Raw genomic sequence first — 17,669 nt, forward strand, 5'->3', positions numbered from 1 at the left:
TAATCCTCAAACTAGTGTGTTGCTGCTAGCCTTTGCTGCGCACCCTACTGGTAAGTACTTAGGACTGTTTCTTCCCCACTTTTTTCATAAAACCCACCAATCATTTAACAAATCGATCAAATTGTTTTCCGTAGCAATATGAATAGCTGTCTACTAGTTCAATGCAGTTGTCTCAATGTCTTCCTACTTGTTGGTCTTGTGCAATTATGCAACTGTTTACTTGCATTCCATTTCCCACAGTGAGATTATTATTCAATTGAGCTTATTTTTCTTTTACTGTGACTTTTCTACAACTTGCTGTAAACCAAAATAAAAATGAGATATTTCCATGAAAATATATTTTAAACTTACATTTATATTTTTCCTACAATTTAACTGTAAGTTGAGTAACACACCTATTTCATTGTATCATACATTTATTTATTACAATTTATGCTTCAAAAAATTATAGAATTATCTACAAATACACCAAATGAAAATAAACCGACACTAGTGGTCAACAGTGCATACTAGTTTCAACTGAGCAGAGGTTTTTTGCAGCATATTCTGTATTCACTCCATGAGGACATTGGATTACTCTGTAGACCTGACAGAGTCTATTCAATTTTGTTTATAAAATTATAAGAATGTGTCTGGGTGGATATATATATATATATATATATATATATATATCACACAACAAGCACTAAAAAGGCACACATATTCCTTTGAGGCACTAGGATTACTATACTGGGGTAGTGTTTCAATGTTGCCGTGAAAATTAAATACAGTTTTACAGTACGTTTGATTGGGCATTTATTTCCCCCTACTGGTTATGGTCTTCTGCTCCTTGCCTTTGGGGGAGAATATGGAATTGTAAGGCCTTCTCCTCCTTAAGCGCTGCTCTGGATCATTATCTTCTTTTATATAACCTAGTAGGACAAACAAGAAGCACAATGTTGTTAAACTCATTAAGTGAAGTTGGACGTCTAGTACATCTGAATAGAAGCAAGGGGGAAAACGCCCCTTATTGAAGTCTGGTACAAAAGCAATGCACTTCTCGGATAAAAAATAATATGTAAATTCAGTGATTAGACATGATTAGTCACAATTAATTAATACATGGGTTCCCAAACTTCTGTGGCCCACAACCCCACTTTGATTTCAGAAAAAGTTGCACTACTCTATGTGAAAAAAGAGTAAAAATCAACAGCCAGTGTTTACTTTTTTACTTGGGGCTATGTCAGTATATTACAATTCAGTCTGTCTATTTTTGACAGTATTTCAAACTAAAGGAGGTATGGTTTGACGTGACTGAAATGCATCAGAGAGATATTGGGAAGTTCAGGAAACATCAGGGAAGATCATGTAATCGTGTATTATCTTCTGTGTAGAAATAACAAAATTGTTCAAATGTTTTCAGTTTCTCTCGCCACCCCATTTTCAAATCAGGCTACCCCACGTGGAATCGCAACCCCTATTTTGGGAAATGCTGAATTAATACATGACTACAGTATCAGCTACTATGGCTTTGATGACCATGTGGCCTGTTGAATGGATCAAATTGAATAGGGTAGCATACCTCTGTCCACACAGGTTTGTGTTGAAGGGAAGCCGACTTCCCAAAAGTTTTCTGGGGTTGATGGAGGAATATAACGGAATCGGTGCCGAGAACAGGCCGACAACTTCTTCACCCTCTCTTCCTTTGGAAGGTCTGCGTAGTACTGAGTGAGATTAGATATGTTAGCTCAATGACACAAATCATGGGTCGTGTTCAGTAGTGCAAAACGTGTTAATTTCTTTTGAAACTGAAAATAAAAATGAGCGTTTAAGTTCAGGTCCCTGTTTGTCAGTTTTCTTCCTTTTGGTGCCTAATGAACACAACCATGGACCGGCACATCAGCCCCATGTCAAGTCAACTCACGATTTCACACTCTTTACATGTGTGCCCCTTGAGTTTCCTCCTCTCAGCCTTCTTGCGGACCACCTCCACGTGTGCAAACGATAATTTTTTACTACAGGACACAACGAGAGGGAAAGAAACCTTTTAGAAACTTTTCCTAGCATGACAAACATTGTTCTCTGCTAGTCTGATGATTATGATATCACCTGTCTTTAAGTTCTTCTGTATGTTCTCCATTGGGCATTCCAGGTTGAGGCATGTGTGCTTTTTGAGGAGAGAAATAAAGAGGACACTAAAAAGTTGATATTAATACTTAACAATGAATGCTCAAATTACAAATTCATCTCAAGTATTGTACTCCTTGACCAGGTCATTGTGGTCATTCTCAACCAATTTGCTTGGTAAAATAAAGGAAGCAAGTAGCCAAGATAATAAATAGAGAAAATACAGTGTAAAATCCTTACTATCCTCATGCTCTTCTTCCTCCTCCACTTCACCAAACTCTTCCTCCCCCTCCTCCTGACGATGGGGCTCCTCTTGATGCAGATATGAGCCATCATACTGAGGACATGACTCGTACTCCCCATAGCCTGTTTTGTCAAATATCTCAGCCAAGCTGTCGTTGGCCCTCTGGCCAATCCCTAAAAGAAGGGTTCAAGGCTGGTTACATGGTTGGTTCGTTTATATGGGTCCTGCTCAAATACTTTTATCCGTCTTTCCTCTCATCACAGATCTAATGCAACTTGAAAGGTAAAAGTAAGGATTTCATTGCATGGCTATCTCCTCTTTGCCATATTTGAAATAAAATACTATGGTTGGGAATGTATCAAAATGTAGTGTGAAACAGTAGTAAGCTGTACCGGTATCAGAGCTGGTTCTTGGCGCTCCTCGGAGGAGCAGGCTGTGGCTGACAAAGGTGCAGTCCATATCCACCGTCACTCCTTCATCGTGGGGCTACACACACACACACACACGTGAAGAACTGCAAGTATACACATCAGAAACAGCTAGAGGGTATAGGAAAGTAGCAAATGAATTTGGCGAATGTCCTACCTTTCCTAGAATAGGGGTGTCTACATCATACTGGGAGAGGGCTGCCCCTGGGTCCAGGCTACACGTCTGCTCTGCTGGCATTAGCTTGGCTAAAAAAGGGTAGGAAATTAAACATTATGACATTTATATTCAAATTGCTTGCTTAGATTCTGCTTAGGGCCAGTCAATCGAAATGTGCCGTTCATGAAATAAAAGTATAATCTTTGTATCAATCAATGATAATTATGTACATTTACAACACAATACCTTTTCCCAGTGGAGTATGGAGTGATTTCAGTGCCAACAGAAATTGTATTCGAATTCCATAATTTTGAATTTGCATTAGGATATTGCATTTGAATTTAATATTTGTTGTATTTGTAATGCACAAATAGAATCATTGAACTCATAAATTGAACTTGTATTTCATGATTTGAAACTGAATAGAATTAATATTACATTCAGTTTTAAAATAAAATGTCAATTCAATATTCAAATTCAATATGTATATATTCAGTTTCAATATGGTAGATATTGCATTCATTCTCCGTGTATCAAGTTGACAAAATATCATTTTTAATTGATCAAAGTTTCATATATTCAACTTCTCAGATGCATTCAGATTCAGTTTTCAAATTCAGTTCTCTAAATTCCGATTCAAAACCAGAGACAGCATCCTGGTACTTTGCCAGCCAGGAAAGGTGGAGGAGAACAGATAGAATCAAACGCTCTCTGTAGTAAACAGTAGCTTCTGGCGGTTTATGAAGCCAATGTGGCATGTTAAATGTATTTTCTTCCTATGAATTTGGCTCTAGCGTTTGAACCGTTTTGGCTATAAGCCATTCCTCCACCTTCATAGGAAGAAAATACATGTAACATGCCACATTGGGTTCAGAAGCTGCTGGCAAAGTACCAGGATGCTGTCTCTGGTTTTGAATCGGAATTTAGAGAACTGAATTTGAAAACTGAATCTGAATGCATCCGAGAAGTTGAATATATGAAACTTTGATACATTTGAAATTATAGTTTGTAAACTTGATACACAGACAATGAATGCAATATCTACCACATTGAAACAGAATATATAAATATTTAATTTGAATATTCAATTAAATTGAAATTGAATTTTTAAACTGAATGAAATATTTATTCAATTCAGTTTCAAATCATTAAATACAAGTTACATTTCTGAATTCAATTAATTCATTAGAATTTTAAAATAATTTAAATACAATATCTGTTGGCAATGAAATCGCTCCACAGTGGTGTTTCAGGGGCATCTGAGGGCAGTGTTGTGGATGCAGTACCGTTGATGTCCCGCGGAGGGCTCCTCTTCACCCGAGCACAGGGGTTGGCCTGCAGGACAGAGGTCTTCTCCAGATCCTCAGGCCGCTCCCGGCTCCGCTTTCTGATTGGCTCGTGGACATTGTGGGTCTAAAGGACAAATAGCAAAGCAGGGGTGGCTTTGGCTATTCAGGTACAGCAGTATGTTGATGCATAAGATGAGTGAACGTTTCAAAGAAAAAAAGAGCTCTTGATCTACATATCTATAATCTCTCATGGACAGACCACGTAACATAAATGGTATTTAACATCTCTCAAAAGACTGTGGGATGCGAAGATGAACGAGGAACAGTAGTTCTGGTGCTTTTGTTTTCCGTCACTGGTTATTTGGACACATTAGGATTGGGTGAAGGTGGTGCTCAAAGTGGGGGCGGGACTTTCAAGCAATGACTTCGAGTGGAACGTTTTTCGAAGGGGTGGGGGGTGGGGGGCTTTGGGTGAGAGTTTCCCTTTACGGGGTGGAGACTTGCTAGTCTCATTAGTATATTTTCTCATACATCTTCCCCCAATTACGCAAAACTTTAGTTCTGGGTTTCAGAGATTAACCCATCTATAACAAGGCTTGAATATGATGCATTTACCTGTACAACCTCTTGTATAATGTGTTAAGAAAAATACGGGAATAAGCAAGACTACCTGGTCACTAAGTGGCACATTTTTGGATCGTTCATCGCTTGGTGGGGTGGAGGGTTGCTTGAATAGGATGTGGTGCTGCTGGCCTCTGTCCTGCTTCTCTGCCCCAGGGACGCTGCCACCTCTCTGGGCATTGAACGGAGGCACCAGAGCCTTCTGTGGGGAGTCGGACAGGTCCAGAGGCTTGTCAATCACCTCATCTTCCTCCTCGCTGTTTTTCCTCCTCCTCTTCCCTCTTTCCAGCTCTCCTCTCATGACCAGGTGAGAGAGGCCACATGGGGTGGAGGTGGCTCTAAGAGGTGTGATGTGGGCTATCCCCTCCAGGTGGCGCTGCAGGCCGTCAGCAGGGCTGAGCTTCAGGCCAGGGAGGTGGGATGGGGAGACGTTTTCTGTGGTGGTGGTGCCGAAGCGGCCCTGTCTCTGGGGGTTAGGCACTGGATCATCAGGGAGATCCAGGCAACAAGTCTCTGCTACCACAGCACCTTCATGACCCTGGCTGTTGTCCTCTAAATCAACAAGAAAAAGAATACTGTGATTTTTCACAGCGCTTTTCAAGACACTCAAAGACATTTTAGAGGCAACAACATAATTACAATTGCATGTCATCAGGCAGTTAATGTAGGCCTTACGTTGGGTCTGGGTGGCGTCCATGTAACACGTTTCAGGCACCAGTATGCCTCTTCCTTGGCTCTCCGAGGTTTGGGAGGGCAATCCTTTCCTTGGTTCTACCATTACAAAAAAAAAATAGAACTTCAATGAAGTCTATGAAGCTGATATTGTAAGAAACTAAGGGCTCTATTTTTGGCAGGTGCTAAGGAGGGGCAAGTGTCAAACGCAATTTCGTCATGTAAAAACGGACACATTTTTCCAGGCCTACTGCCAGGTTCGGCAATTACCTGTCAAACATCAGCTCGCTTGTGCTGAGGTGGGAGGGGTGGCAATATTTGAGGTGTGTCCTTAAAAACAAGCGCAAAAGTGACCGTTTCATGCAGCGCTAATGGGAAAATACACGACCCACACACTAATGGGAAAATGTAAGACCCACAAAAAGCAGGTCTTAACGGTAACGCAGTTGATAATGGCATGGATTTTGAGAGCGGAAGCACAGTGTATCCAGCCATGATGCACAGTGCCCTTGGAAGGTGAGATGTGCCTTTTTTGCTGGTGAATCTCATATTTAGAAACATTTAAAAAAACGACTGCTTTAAAAACCAAGCATAGCCTACCATCCCCTTAATCAAGGCTGGTTTAGATGCATCGCATTGGTGCGTCCTTTTACCCATTAGCCAAAAGTAGCCTATGAATAAAGGGGTTTTAAATGGTGTACTGAGAGTGCGGTGACAAATTTGAGGGGTTTTCCCTCATGCTTTTTCATTATTCACATACCTGCATTTCGCTTGTTCAAGTAGGCTATCCATCCCCATTTTCAAAGAGCGCCCGTTGTCCAATTTCCAAAGACACGCTCCTCCAAACTATTCAATCCTCCTATACAGATTTTCTTTAGAATCTGCCTTGCAAATAGGCAATGACACAATTGACAGGGGCCTAGTATTTTGTATAAACTTGCGAATGTTATGTGTAAAGACATTTAGGCCTACGTGTGCACACAGTGCCATGGAATGAGAGAAGAGGATTATGATATCATGCTTCTGACCGATCCTATTTAGAAATAGGATTTAAAAAACAGATTGGTTTTTAATAAAATTCTACTTATTAAAAAGATTCACCGTCCATGGGTTTACGGTGAGAATGTACATGGCTCGAATGCAATGCAATTTCGTCTTCTATTTCTGGAGAAGTGCAAATATGATGATCTGTAAGATGGTTCCATGATGTTTATAAAACATTACATTTGTGAGCAGTATAAAGGTAAGTGGAAATTCCACCTCTATATTGGATCTTTATCCAGCTCCTGTGAAAAGTTTGGATGTGTGTAAAACCCTCCATTGTCTAAGTTGCCTTGTCTGTATTGTACGCCCACGGGGAGCAATTACGGTGCCTGTAACTGTATTTAGACATTTTAAAAACAAGTTGTTTCGTTTTTATTAGAATGATACACTTTAGGCCTTCAATAGCCTAGTGAATTTAATCTTGCTTATTGAGTACGTTTGGCATGTCCAGATTGCAGTTTACAGTAGGCCTAGCTCCTATATCAGTGCAAATGCTATAGCCTATGTCTAACAAATGTATTTCCATATTGAAGCAATGCAATTAGAACAATGGACTGCAAACATGTTCAACATATTTAGCAAATATGGGGCAGGCTATTTAACGAACTAGGCTATAACGGACTAACATTCAAATTGGAGTTGATGACAACGCAATACATAAAAGACTGTAAATACACAACTTTAAGAAGAAGCAACCATATATTTAGCCATAGAACACGTTCTGATTGGCCAGTGAGGGGCCAAGTCTCAACACACACAACTTGTTTATTCATCAAAACCCAGCCCTTTCGCGCCACAGCCAGCTACTGCGTCCATAATTCCGGTTGTGAAAATAGCACAAATATTTCTGACACCCCCGAACCTATAACGCTACCATCAGCGCTAAGATTTACCATTGCGTTAGGTATGTTAAAAGGGAGCCCTAAGATTGAGTGTGTGTGTGACTGAGTATGCGCACACCTGCATGTGTGTTTGATACCGAGGGTGACCTTTGAGTGCTGTATCTGTGTACATTTATTTGTATGAAGCAGACCGTTGAGTGCTGAGCTCTGGGATTGGGATAGGGGCTTCTCGGCGTAGCGGACATGGTTGGTCTCCTTCCTCCTCCTCATCTTGCTCACAACAGGCAGGGAGATATGCTGCAGCGGAGAGTCTGGGATCACCCCCTCCTCTGGCTCCGGAGACGCTGAGCTGGAAACCAAACAGAAATAACACAGAATTATAATGGGCATTGTGGTGTAATATACCATATTAAGATCAAAGTGAGAACCCCCTTATTCAACCATGCTTTCCTGCTGTGCAAGAGGAATATTGGTTTAGATTCAACAATCCTGGTTACAAAAGTACTGCAATGTGCCTATGTGAGGCGGATGGGGATGGTTTTAACTCACAGAGATCCCTTCAGCCTGTCCAGCTCTAGACTCAGCTTTCTGTTCTTATCCTGCAGGGTGTTCCTTTCAGTCACTGGAAGTCACAACAAACCACAGCGGTGAGTAGAGTAAATAATGGGGGAAAAAGAACACTTTCTTGACATTTTAACTGAACAACTAAATCATTAAGTCCTACTACAGCAACGATAGGTCTTTGCAGAGCACTAGTGGTATAGAGAAAGAACTGCATCCCTATTGTGAGCGCGGAGGAATATAACGTTTGGGCGATAACATAGGAAACAAACAGATCATTCAGGTTTGCCATTTCCATCAATGTAAAAAGAGACTCTCCTCCCAACCCCACTACCCACAGACCTGGCTAAAAAGAGAAAGGCTATATTGTGTGATGTGTAGAGCTACAAGCGAACCTGTTACAGAGATAAAGAGAGATGGGGTGGTAGGGAGAGAGTTCCCTTGTGAACTTCCTGGCACTGATGGCCCCCAACCTTAGCCATAATCATGTCCTACTGTAGCCAAAAGCGTAGGAGCTGTATGTACTTTGTAAAAGAGAGACCAGTATGGAGGTGAATGAATCTCAGATACAGAATGTAGGGTATGTGTAAGAGAGAGGGAATGATGTAGAACTCACTAAGCTCTGCGATGAGGCGCATGTTCTGCTGACGGCCTTTCTCAAACTCCACCTGCTTCTTCCTCATGTGCTCCTCTGTGACGGAACAGCGATCACACAGGCCTGCCCGCAGCCTGCACAGAGAGATAGACAGAAAGGGGACTCATGAGTTGATGGATTTCCCGACACCTTCAGCACTTTTCCTGTGTTCAACACAGAGACAGATGGAGAGAGACAGAAAGGACAGATGCGGTACCTGTCCTCCAGAATTGTGACGGTGTCCTGAAGGGTTTTGTGCTGCTCCCTCAGCTGCTGGTGTCTGCTGTAGAACTCCTCCAGTCTCTGGGCATCTCTACAGGGTGAGGGACTTATATATTTTTGGACTTATCACAGAACCCTGGTAAACCCTATGCTGTCCTACTGAATAATGAGTGTGAAAGAGGCCTTTCTGAGACCGACTTGCTCAGTGACATTTGAAACCTGAGACACTGACGGGGAATCAATGAGAAACAGTCTCAACTTAAGTGGGGTCACAAAACAATAATCACACTTTGGAATGACATGTTGAATGTCAGAATAGATTCAGTTTCAGATTCTGTTCATTGATCATCAACACAACGGTCAATTCAAATGACTGTACTCACAAATATCGCTCCTTCTTCAGCTTGTTCACTTTGGTTTGCAAACCTAAACACAGGATCAAAAAAGGGGATTGTTGAATGATTTATTTTAATACTGGCACCTAGTCTTGGTTGTTTCGGTGGAGATTTCCTACCATGTAGACAGTAGGCCTACCTTGCAGTGCACTATCGTGACAGTCTTTGAGTCGACCCCAGAGGTCCCTGAAGAGGTCAGTGGATTCCGAAGCCCCGCTGGAGCCCGGGCTGCTCCCGCTTAACACAGGACTGCTCATCATCCACTCACTTACTGGTTGGTAGCTTCACTCAGCCAATACAACTCCATTCAGCACCAAACCTGAAAATCTGACAGAGGAAGAGAGCGCAAAAGAGACAGAGGAAACAGAGTACGATGTGTCAAGAGAGGAACCTCCTTTACTCAAAGATGCGCCCCTAGAGGAAACTGTTGCAGAGTGCATCTTTACTGCTGCTAGTGCAAACATGTTGCCAGTTTTTTTATTTTATTTTATTTCACCTTTTATTTAACCAGGTAAGCCAGTTGAGAACAAGTTCTCATTTAGCATTCTCTGGGAAAAGAATGCACTGAAAGGCCACTACAATACCAGTAAAATATGGTACCGGTAATAAATCCAGTATTTTACTTATGTACGCACTAAGAAGTGACTGCATTCCAGGGCACGCTCGTATAGTCCCATTTTCACCATTTCCAATCCTAAAAGGCACGTTTTTTTTCCCAGCGGGCAGTCAAATATAGCCTAGGCCTAAACAAAAATGTAAATCAGGGTTTGAAGGCAAGGTAGCAAGGTAGCTAGCCAGCACATACACTAGTTGAAGCTTGCCTTCACTACTCTTTCCTCTCTCTTCCCATACTGGTACAGTCAGATTGGCTCAATCACCATTGGTTAATAATCATTAAGTCATCCAATCACTAAAGCCAAATAATCCATTTTCACCCATTATTGAGCACAGACATGACAAACTAGCCAATTTCACTCTGTAATCCTAACCTACTTCATATAATTACTCACAGTTCATTAATTAGTTTTTTTTTTTTTTTTTTTTTTACAGCATTATGCTATTGGTGACTTAGGCTACATTTCAACTGTCTGGGATAGGCTAGCTGAGGATTTAGCAAAAATGAATGACTGACAAGTAAAATGGTCATTGACATTCACCATGCGCAATTTCCTCCTGTATCAAACTGAATGAAAGAGCCTTGTTCACTCACCCCATTAGATCGAACTGTCAGTCATTGTCCTCAATGCATAGAAAAGCCACCCAACAGATCCAAACTTCATAGAGAGGAGGAAACCAGAGAACTGCTGCTTCCACATTGGGCTATACTAGTAGTATGCTGCTCCAGTGCTCAACGCTACACAAACTGAACCATCACCAATGACAAACCAATATGCCTTTCATGGAAACTGGCCAGGCAGGTTTTGAGCATTCCCAGGGACCTGGCTGGGATCAGACCACAATTTGTTGGCATGGACAACTGGAAGAGCTGGTTTTCCAGATCAAATATAAACTGGTCTTGCCAGAAAACAGAAGGGAGCGAGCGGGGGATGTGTAGCAGCTGGCTCAGAGGAATAGCAACACTATCCCTATACCTGTAGCCTACACACACACAGTCAGACTGATAGGAGCACACACACACGTACACACCCATACACACGCACAAACACTTTCGCACGCAGACACACTCCTACCTGCCTTTGCAGGGACAAGGCAAATGTTGTAGCCTGCAGCTATTAAGATCTTTAACTCCACTCCCATGCCATACCCAGGAGCCGAGGCACATACAGTGAGGGAAAAAAGTATTTGATCCCCTGCTGATTTTGTATGTTGACAGTACTTAGTGGCAAAACCCTTGTTGGCAATCAGAGGTCAGACGTTTCTTGTAGTTGGCCACCAGGTTTGCACACATCTCAGGAGGGATTTTGTCCCACTCCTCTTTGCAGATCTTCTCCAAGTCATTAAGGTTGAGGCTGACGTTTGGCAACTCGAACCTTCAGCTCCCTCCACAGATTTTCTATGGGATTAAGGTCTGGAGACTGGCTAGGCCACTCCAGGACCTTAATGTGCTTCTTCTTGAGCCACTCCTTTGTTGCCTTGGCCGTGTGTTTTGGGTCATTATCATGCTGGAATACCCATCCACGACCCATTTTCAATGCCCTGGCTGAGGGAAGGAGGTTCTCACCCAAGACTTGACGGTAATGGCCCTGTCCATCGTCCCTTTGATGCAGTGAAGTTGTCCTGTCCCCTTAGCAGAAAAACGCCCCCAAAGCATAATGTTTACACCTCCATGTTTGACGGTGGGAATGGTGTTCTTGGGGTCATAGGCAGCATTCCTCCTCCTCCAAACAAGGCGAGTTGAGTTGATGCCAAAGAGCTCCATTATGGTCTCATCTGACCACAGCACTTTCACCCAGTTCTCCTCTGAATCATTCAGATGTTCATTGGCAAACTTCAGACAGGCATGTATATGTGCTTTCTTGAGCAGGGGGACCTTGTGGGCGATGCAGGATTTCAGTCCTTCACGGCATAGTGTGTTACCAATTGTTTTCTTGGTGACTATGGTCCCAGCTGCCTTGAGATCATTGACAAGATCCTCCCGTGTAGTTCTGGGCTGATTCCTCACCATTCTCATGATCATTGCAACTCCACAAGGGGAGATCTTGCATGGAGCCCCAGGCAGAGGGAGATTGACAGTTATTTTGTGTTTCTTCCATTTGCGAATAATCGCACCAACTGTTGTCACCTTCTCACCAAGCTGCTTGGCGATAGTCTTGTAGCCCATTCCAGCCTTGTGTAGGTCTACAATCTTGTCCCATCCTTGGAGAGCTCTTTGGTCTTGGCCATGGTGGAGAGTTTGGAATCTGATTGATTGATTGCTTCTGTGGACAGGTGTCTTTTATACAGGTAACAAACTGAGATTAGGAGCACTCCCTTTAAGAGTGTGCTCCTAATCTCAGCTCGTTACCTGTATAAATCAATGTATAAAAATTTTGACATGCGTTTTTCAGGATTTTGTTGTTGTTATTCTGTCTCTCACTGTTCAAATAAACCTACCATTAAAATTATAGACTGATCATGTCTTTGTCAGTGGGCAAACGTACAAAAACAGCAGGGGATCAAATACTTTTTTCCCTTACTGTATAACAGTCAGGTCTTTATGGTTTTCTCCAAAACAGCTGAATGTAAAGCATCCTTTTGTACAAGGCTAAGGATATCCTAAATAATTACACTTGGCCTGATATCTAGAGGGTTTAGTATAGGCTAATAGTTAATTGTCGCAACTCACAACTATCCAGGCCCAATGAATGATGATAAACTCCAATGCAGTGGGGTAAATTCAGAATTCAGATGAAAATTATGCCATTCTTTTAGAAATACTCAATTTAAATGAGATTTGTGTCACAGGGAAATTGTAATAATGTGAAAATAATATCTTTCTCAACAATTGACAACAATATATCAATATCACCAATTTCTTCGGTTGTCTGCAGATCACTGACAATCTGAAATGGCCCACCCTCAGGAGGCTGAAGAAATTCAGCTTGGCCCTTAAGACCCTCACAAACTTTTACAGATGCACAATTGAGAGCATCCTGTTGGGCTGTATCACCGCCTGGTACGGCAAACGCAGGGCTCTCCAGAGGGTGGTGCGGTCTGCCCAACGCATCACCGGGGGCGCACTGCCTGCCCTCCCGGACACCTACAGCACCCGATGTCACAGGAAGGCCAAAAAGGACATCAACTACCCGAGCCACGGCCTGTTCTCCCCGCTACCATCCAGAAGGCGAGGTCAGTACAGGTGCATCAAAGCTGGGACCAAGAGACTGAAAAACAGCTTCTATCTTAAGGCCATCAGACTGTTAAATAGCCATCACTAGCCGGATACCACCCGATTACTCAACCCTTCACCTTAGAGGCTGCTGCCCCATATACATAGACATGGAATCACTGGTCACTTTAATAATGGAATACAATGGCGCCGGAGGGGATGGCTGCCGTTTTACGGGCTCCTAACCAACTGTGCTATTTTGTTAGTTTTTCCGCATTGTTTGTAACTTATTTTGTACATAAAGTTGCTGCTACCGTCTCTTATGACCGAAAAGAGCTTCTGGACATCAGAACAGCGATTACCCACTTCGAACTGGACGAAGATGTTTTCTTTAATGAGTCCGACGCGAAGGATATACTGCTCTGAGATACAGAGGGAGAAGGTCGGGGTGCCTTGTTAGGATTCGTAGGCGAGTGAGTAAATCGCCATTACCATCAGTTCTATTGGCCAACGTACAATCACTGGAAAACAAACTATGATCTATGGTCAAGACTATCCTACCAACGAGACATCAAAAACTGTAATATCTTATGTTTCACCGAGTCGTGGCTGAACGACGACATGGATAACATACAGCTGGTTGGGTTTTCCGTACATTGGCAAGATAGAACAGCTGCCTCCGGTAAGACAAGGGGTGGCGGTCTGTGTCTATTTGACAATAACAGCTGGTGCACCAAATCAAATATCAATGAAGTCTCAAGGTTTTGCTCGCCTGAGGTAGAGTATCTCATGATAAGCTGTAGACAACACTATTTACCAAGAGAGTTTTGATCTATATTTTTCGTAGCTGTCTATTTACCACCACAAACTGATGCTGGCACTAAGACCGCACTCAGCGAGCTGTATAAGGACATAAGCAAACAAGAAAATGCTCATCCAGAGGCGGCGCTCCTAGTGGCCGGGGACTTTAATGCAGGGAAACTTAAATCTGTTTTACCTAATTTCTACCAGCATGTTACATGTGCAACCAGAGAAAAAAAAATCTCTAGACCACCTTTACTCCACACAGAGACGCATACAATGCTCTCCCTCGCCCTCCATTTGGCAAATCTGACCATAACTCTATCAACCTGATTCCTGCTTATAAGCAAAAACTAAAGCAGGAAGTACCAGTGACTCGCTCAATACGGAAGTGGTCAGATGACGCAGATACTATGCTACAGGACTGTTTTGCTAGCACAGACTGGAATATGTTCCGGGATTCTTCCGATGGCATTGAGGAGCACACCAAATCAGTCACTGGCTTCATCAATAAATGCATTCATGATGTTGTCCCCACAGTGACCATACGTACATACCCCAACCAGAAGCCATGGATTACAGGCAACATCCGCACTGAGCTAAAGGGTAGAGCTGCTGCGTTCAAGGAGCAGGACTCTAACCTGGACGCTTTTAAGAAATCCTGCTATGTCCTCAGACGAACCATCAAACAGGCAAAGCGTCAATACAGGACTAAGACTGAATCCTACTACACCGGCTCCAACGCTCGTCGGATGTGGCAGGGCTTGCAAACTATTACGGACTACAAAGGGAAGCACAGCCGCGAGCTGCCCAGTGACAAATTACTTCAATGCGCTCTTCGAGGCAAGCAACACTGAAGCATGCATGAGAGCACCAGCAGTTCCGGACGACTGTGTGATCACGCTCTCTGTAGCCGATGTGAGTAAGACCTTTAAACAGCTCAACATTCACAAGGCCGCAGGGCCAGACGGATTACCAGGACGTGTACTCTGAGCATGCGCTGACCAACTGGCACGTGTCTTCACTGACATTTTCAACCTGTCCCTGACCGAGTCTGTAATACCAACATGTTTCAAGCAGACCACTATAGTCCCTGTGCCCAAGAACACCTGCCTAAATGACTACCGACCGATAGCACTCACATCTGTAGCCATGAAGTGCTTTGAAAGGCTGGTCATGGCTCACATCAACACCATTTTCCCAGAAACCCTAAACCCACTCCAATTTGCATTCCGCCCCAATAGATCCACAGATGATGCAATCTCTATTGCACTCCACACTGCCATTTCCCACCTGGACAAAAGGAACACTTACGTGAGAATGCTATTCATTGACTACAGCTTAGCGTTCAACACCATAGTGCCCTCAAAGCTCATCACTATAATAATAATAATAAGCCATTTAGCAGACGCTTTTATCCAAAGCCACTTACAGTCATGCGTGCATACATTTTTTTTTTGTGTATGGGTGGTCCCGGGGATCGAACCCACTACCTTGGCGTTACAAGCGCCGTGCTCTACCAGCTGCGCTACAGAGGACCACTAAGCTTAGGACCCTGGGACTAAACACCTCCCTCTGCAACTGGATCCTGAACTTCCTGACGGGCCACCCCCAGGTGGTAAGGGTAGGTAACAACACATCTGCCACGCTGATCCTCAACACGGGGGCCCCTCAGGGGTGCATGCTCAGTCCCCTCCTGTACTCCCTGTTCACTCATGATTGCATGGCCAAGCACGACTCCAACACCATCATTAAGTTTGCAGACGACACAACAGTGGTAGGCCTGATCACCGACAACGATGAGACAGCCTATAGGCAGGAGGTCAGAGACCTGGCAGTGTGGTGCCAGGATAACAACCTCTCCCTCAACGTGATCAAGACAAAGGAGATGATCGTGGACTACAGGAAAAGGAGGGCCTAGCACACCACTCTCATCGACGGGGCTGTAGTGGAGCAGGTTGAGAGTTTCAAGTTCCTTGGTGTCCACATCACCAACGAACTGTCATGGTCCAAACATACCAAGACAGTCGGGAAGAGGGCACGTCAACGCCTATTCCCCCTCAGGAGACTGAAAATATTTGGCATGGGTCCTCAGATCCTCATAAAGTTCTACAGCTGCACCATCGAGAGCATCCTGACTGGTTGCATCACCGCCTGGTATGGCAACTGCTCGGCCTTCGACCGCAAGGCACTAAATCACTGGGGCCAAGTTTCCTGACATTTTTACACTGCTGGTACTCTGTTTATTATCTTTGCATAGTCACTTTCAAATCAAATCAAATTTTATTTGTCACATACACATGTTTAGCAGATGTTATTGCGGGTGTAGCGAAATGCTTGTGCTTCTAGCTCCGACAGTGCAGTAATATCTAACAAGTAATATCTAACAATTTCACAACATATACCCAATACACACAAATCTAGTAAGGAATGGAATTTAAGAATATATAGATGGACAAGCAATGACAGAGCGGCATGGACTAAGATACAGTAGAATATTATAGAATTGAATACAGTATATAGATATGAGATGAGTAGTGCAAGATATGTAAACATTATTAAAGTGACTAGTGTTCCATTTCTTAAAGTGGCCAGTGATTTCAATAGGCAGCAGCAGCCTCTAATGTGCTAGTGATGGCTATTTAACAGGCAGACCTGGGTCACTTTACCTCTATGGCCCACGTACATTTACATAATTTAGCAGACGCTCTTATCACTTCTCAGTCTTGTATGGATAGTAGTCTACCACTAACTAGCCATCAGCACCACCTAGGGTTAAAAGATAAATAAATAATAATAATATGCCATTTAGCAGACGCTTTTATCCAAAGCGACTTACAGTCATGCGTGCATACATTTTTGTGTATGGGTGGTCCCGGGGATCGAACCCACTACCTTGGCGTTACAAGCGCCGTGCTCTACCAGCTGAGCTACAGAGGACCACGAAAGACTGACACACACCAAAGACCATATCTAACAGTATTTCTCACTCTGCAAACCTCTTCAGATTCTTGGTCATGTCAGAACTGAACATTGATTGGGCTTCTGCAGGATATATATATATATATATATATATATATATATATATATATAGTAACGTTAATTTATACGAATATAAATCTAGCATCGGCGCATGCGCGGATATGTAAGAGGCGCTATTATGTTGTGTTGTGATAGGTTGGGATGAAGAGGGTTTTATTTGAATTTCTTAAAAAATTGAACACTTTACGGGCTATAGTTACGATATTTAACTAGCTAGAGCTCTCTACCGTTAGTTAGCTCAAAACCATTCGCTAACAACCCAATCGTTTATTTGGCTAGCAAGCAAAGTCGAGTTGGTAATAGACTGCCAGCTTGCTAACGCCTTAGCGTTGCTAGACAGTCAATTACATCGCTAGACAGACAGCTATCAAAATATGCAATGACTCTGTAATCGTATGATGTTTAAATTTGAACAAACGTAATAATTTCACTACTTACCTAACGGTGACGTTAGCTAGCTCAAATTCACATATTTCAGTATTCGCGCCTCGCATTGCATGGTAGGATGACAAAACCAAAACATTCGGTGTGACGTGATCGATGGTTAGTGTTATTCCGGTATCCTTGGGACTTCCATACCGCTCTTTTTCGTCTTCTTCTTTGGATTTATCGGAGGTTGTCATCCAAAAAATGTAGCATTACTGCCACCTACTAGACTGGAGTATAACTCCTTTATACTTGAAAAAGTATTCATAATAATGTATAAATCAACAAATACCTTACAATCTAACCCTACACTCACCTAAAAACCCACCACCCTACTCTGTGCTTGAATTTAAAAAAATAATAAGATATAAATAAATCAAAAAATACCCTACCATCACTCACACACTAAAAACCCA

The 17,669-nt window shown here is 42.8% G+C and overlaps 1 protein-coding gene across 1 annotated transcript; it reads right to left on the reverse strand.

Moving 5' to 3' along the window:
- Positions 1-665: 665 nt before the first annotated feature.
- On the reverse strand, positions 666-17,354 carry LOC311108988 (DNA endonuclease RBBP8-like). The gene is made up of 17 exons (XM_084151768.1): positions 17,266-17,354; positions 9,355-9,542; positions 9,204-9,246; positions 8,816-8,911; positions 8,581-8,693; positions 7,953-8,025; positions 7,595-7,752; positions 5,521-5,616; positions 4,895-5,397; positions 4,222-4,348; positions 2,936-3,024; positions 2,743-2,836; positions 2,347-2,523; positions 2,089-2,146; positions 1,904-1,994; positions 1,562-1,703; positions 666-911 (listed from the first exon to the last, which is right to left on the reverse strand). Exons 2-17 carry the CDS (start codon positions 9,473-9,475, stop codon positions 796-798), a joined length of 2,097 nt encoding a protein of 698 aa, XP_084007894.1. The 5' UTR covers positions 9,476-9,542; positions 17,266-17,354; the 3' UTR covers positions 666-795.
- Between the last annotated feature and the right edge of the window lie 315 nt (positions 17,355-17,669).

Source organism: Coregonus lavaretus (assembly GCF_964263955.1).
Source record: "Coregonus lavaretus genome assembly, chromosome: 34".
Classification (NCBI taxonomy): domain Eukaryota; kingdom Metazoa; phylum Chordata; class Actinopteri; order Salmoniformes; family Salmonidae; genus Coregonus; species Coregonus lavaretus.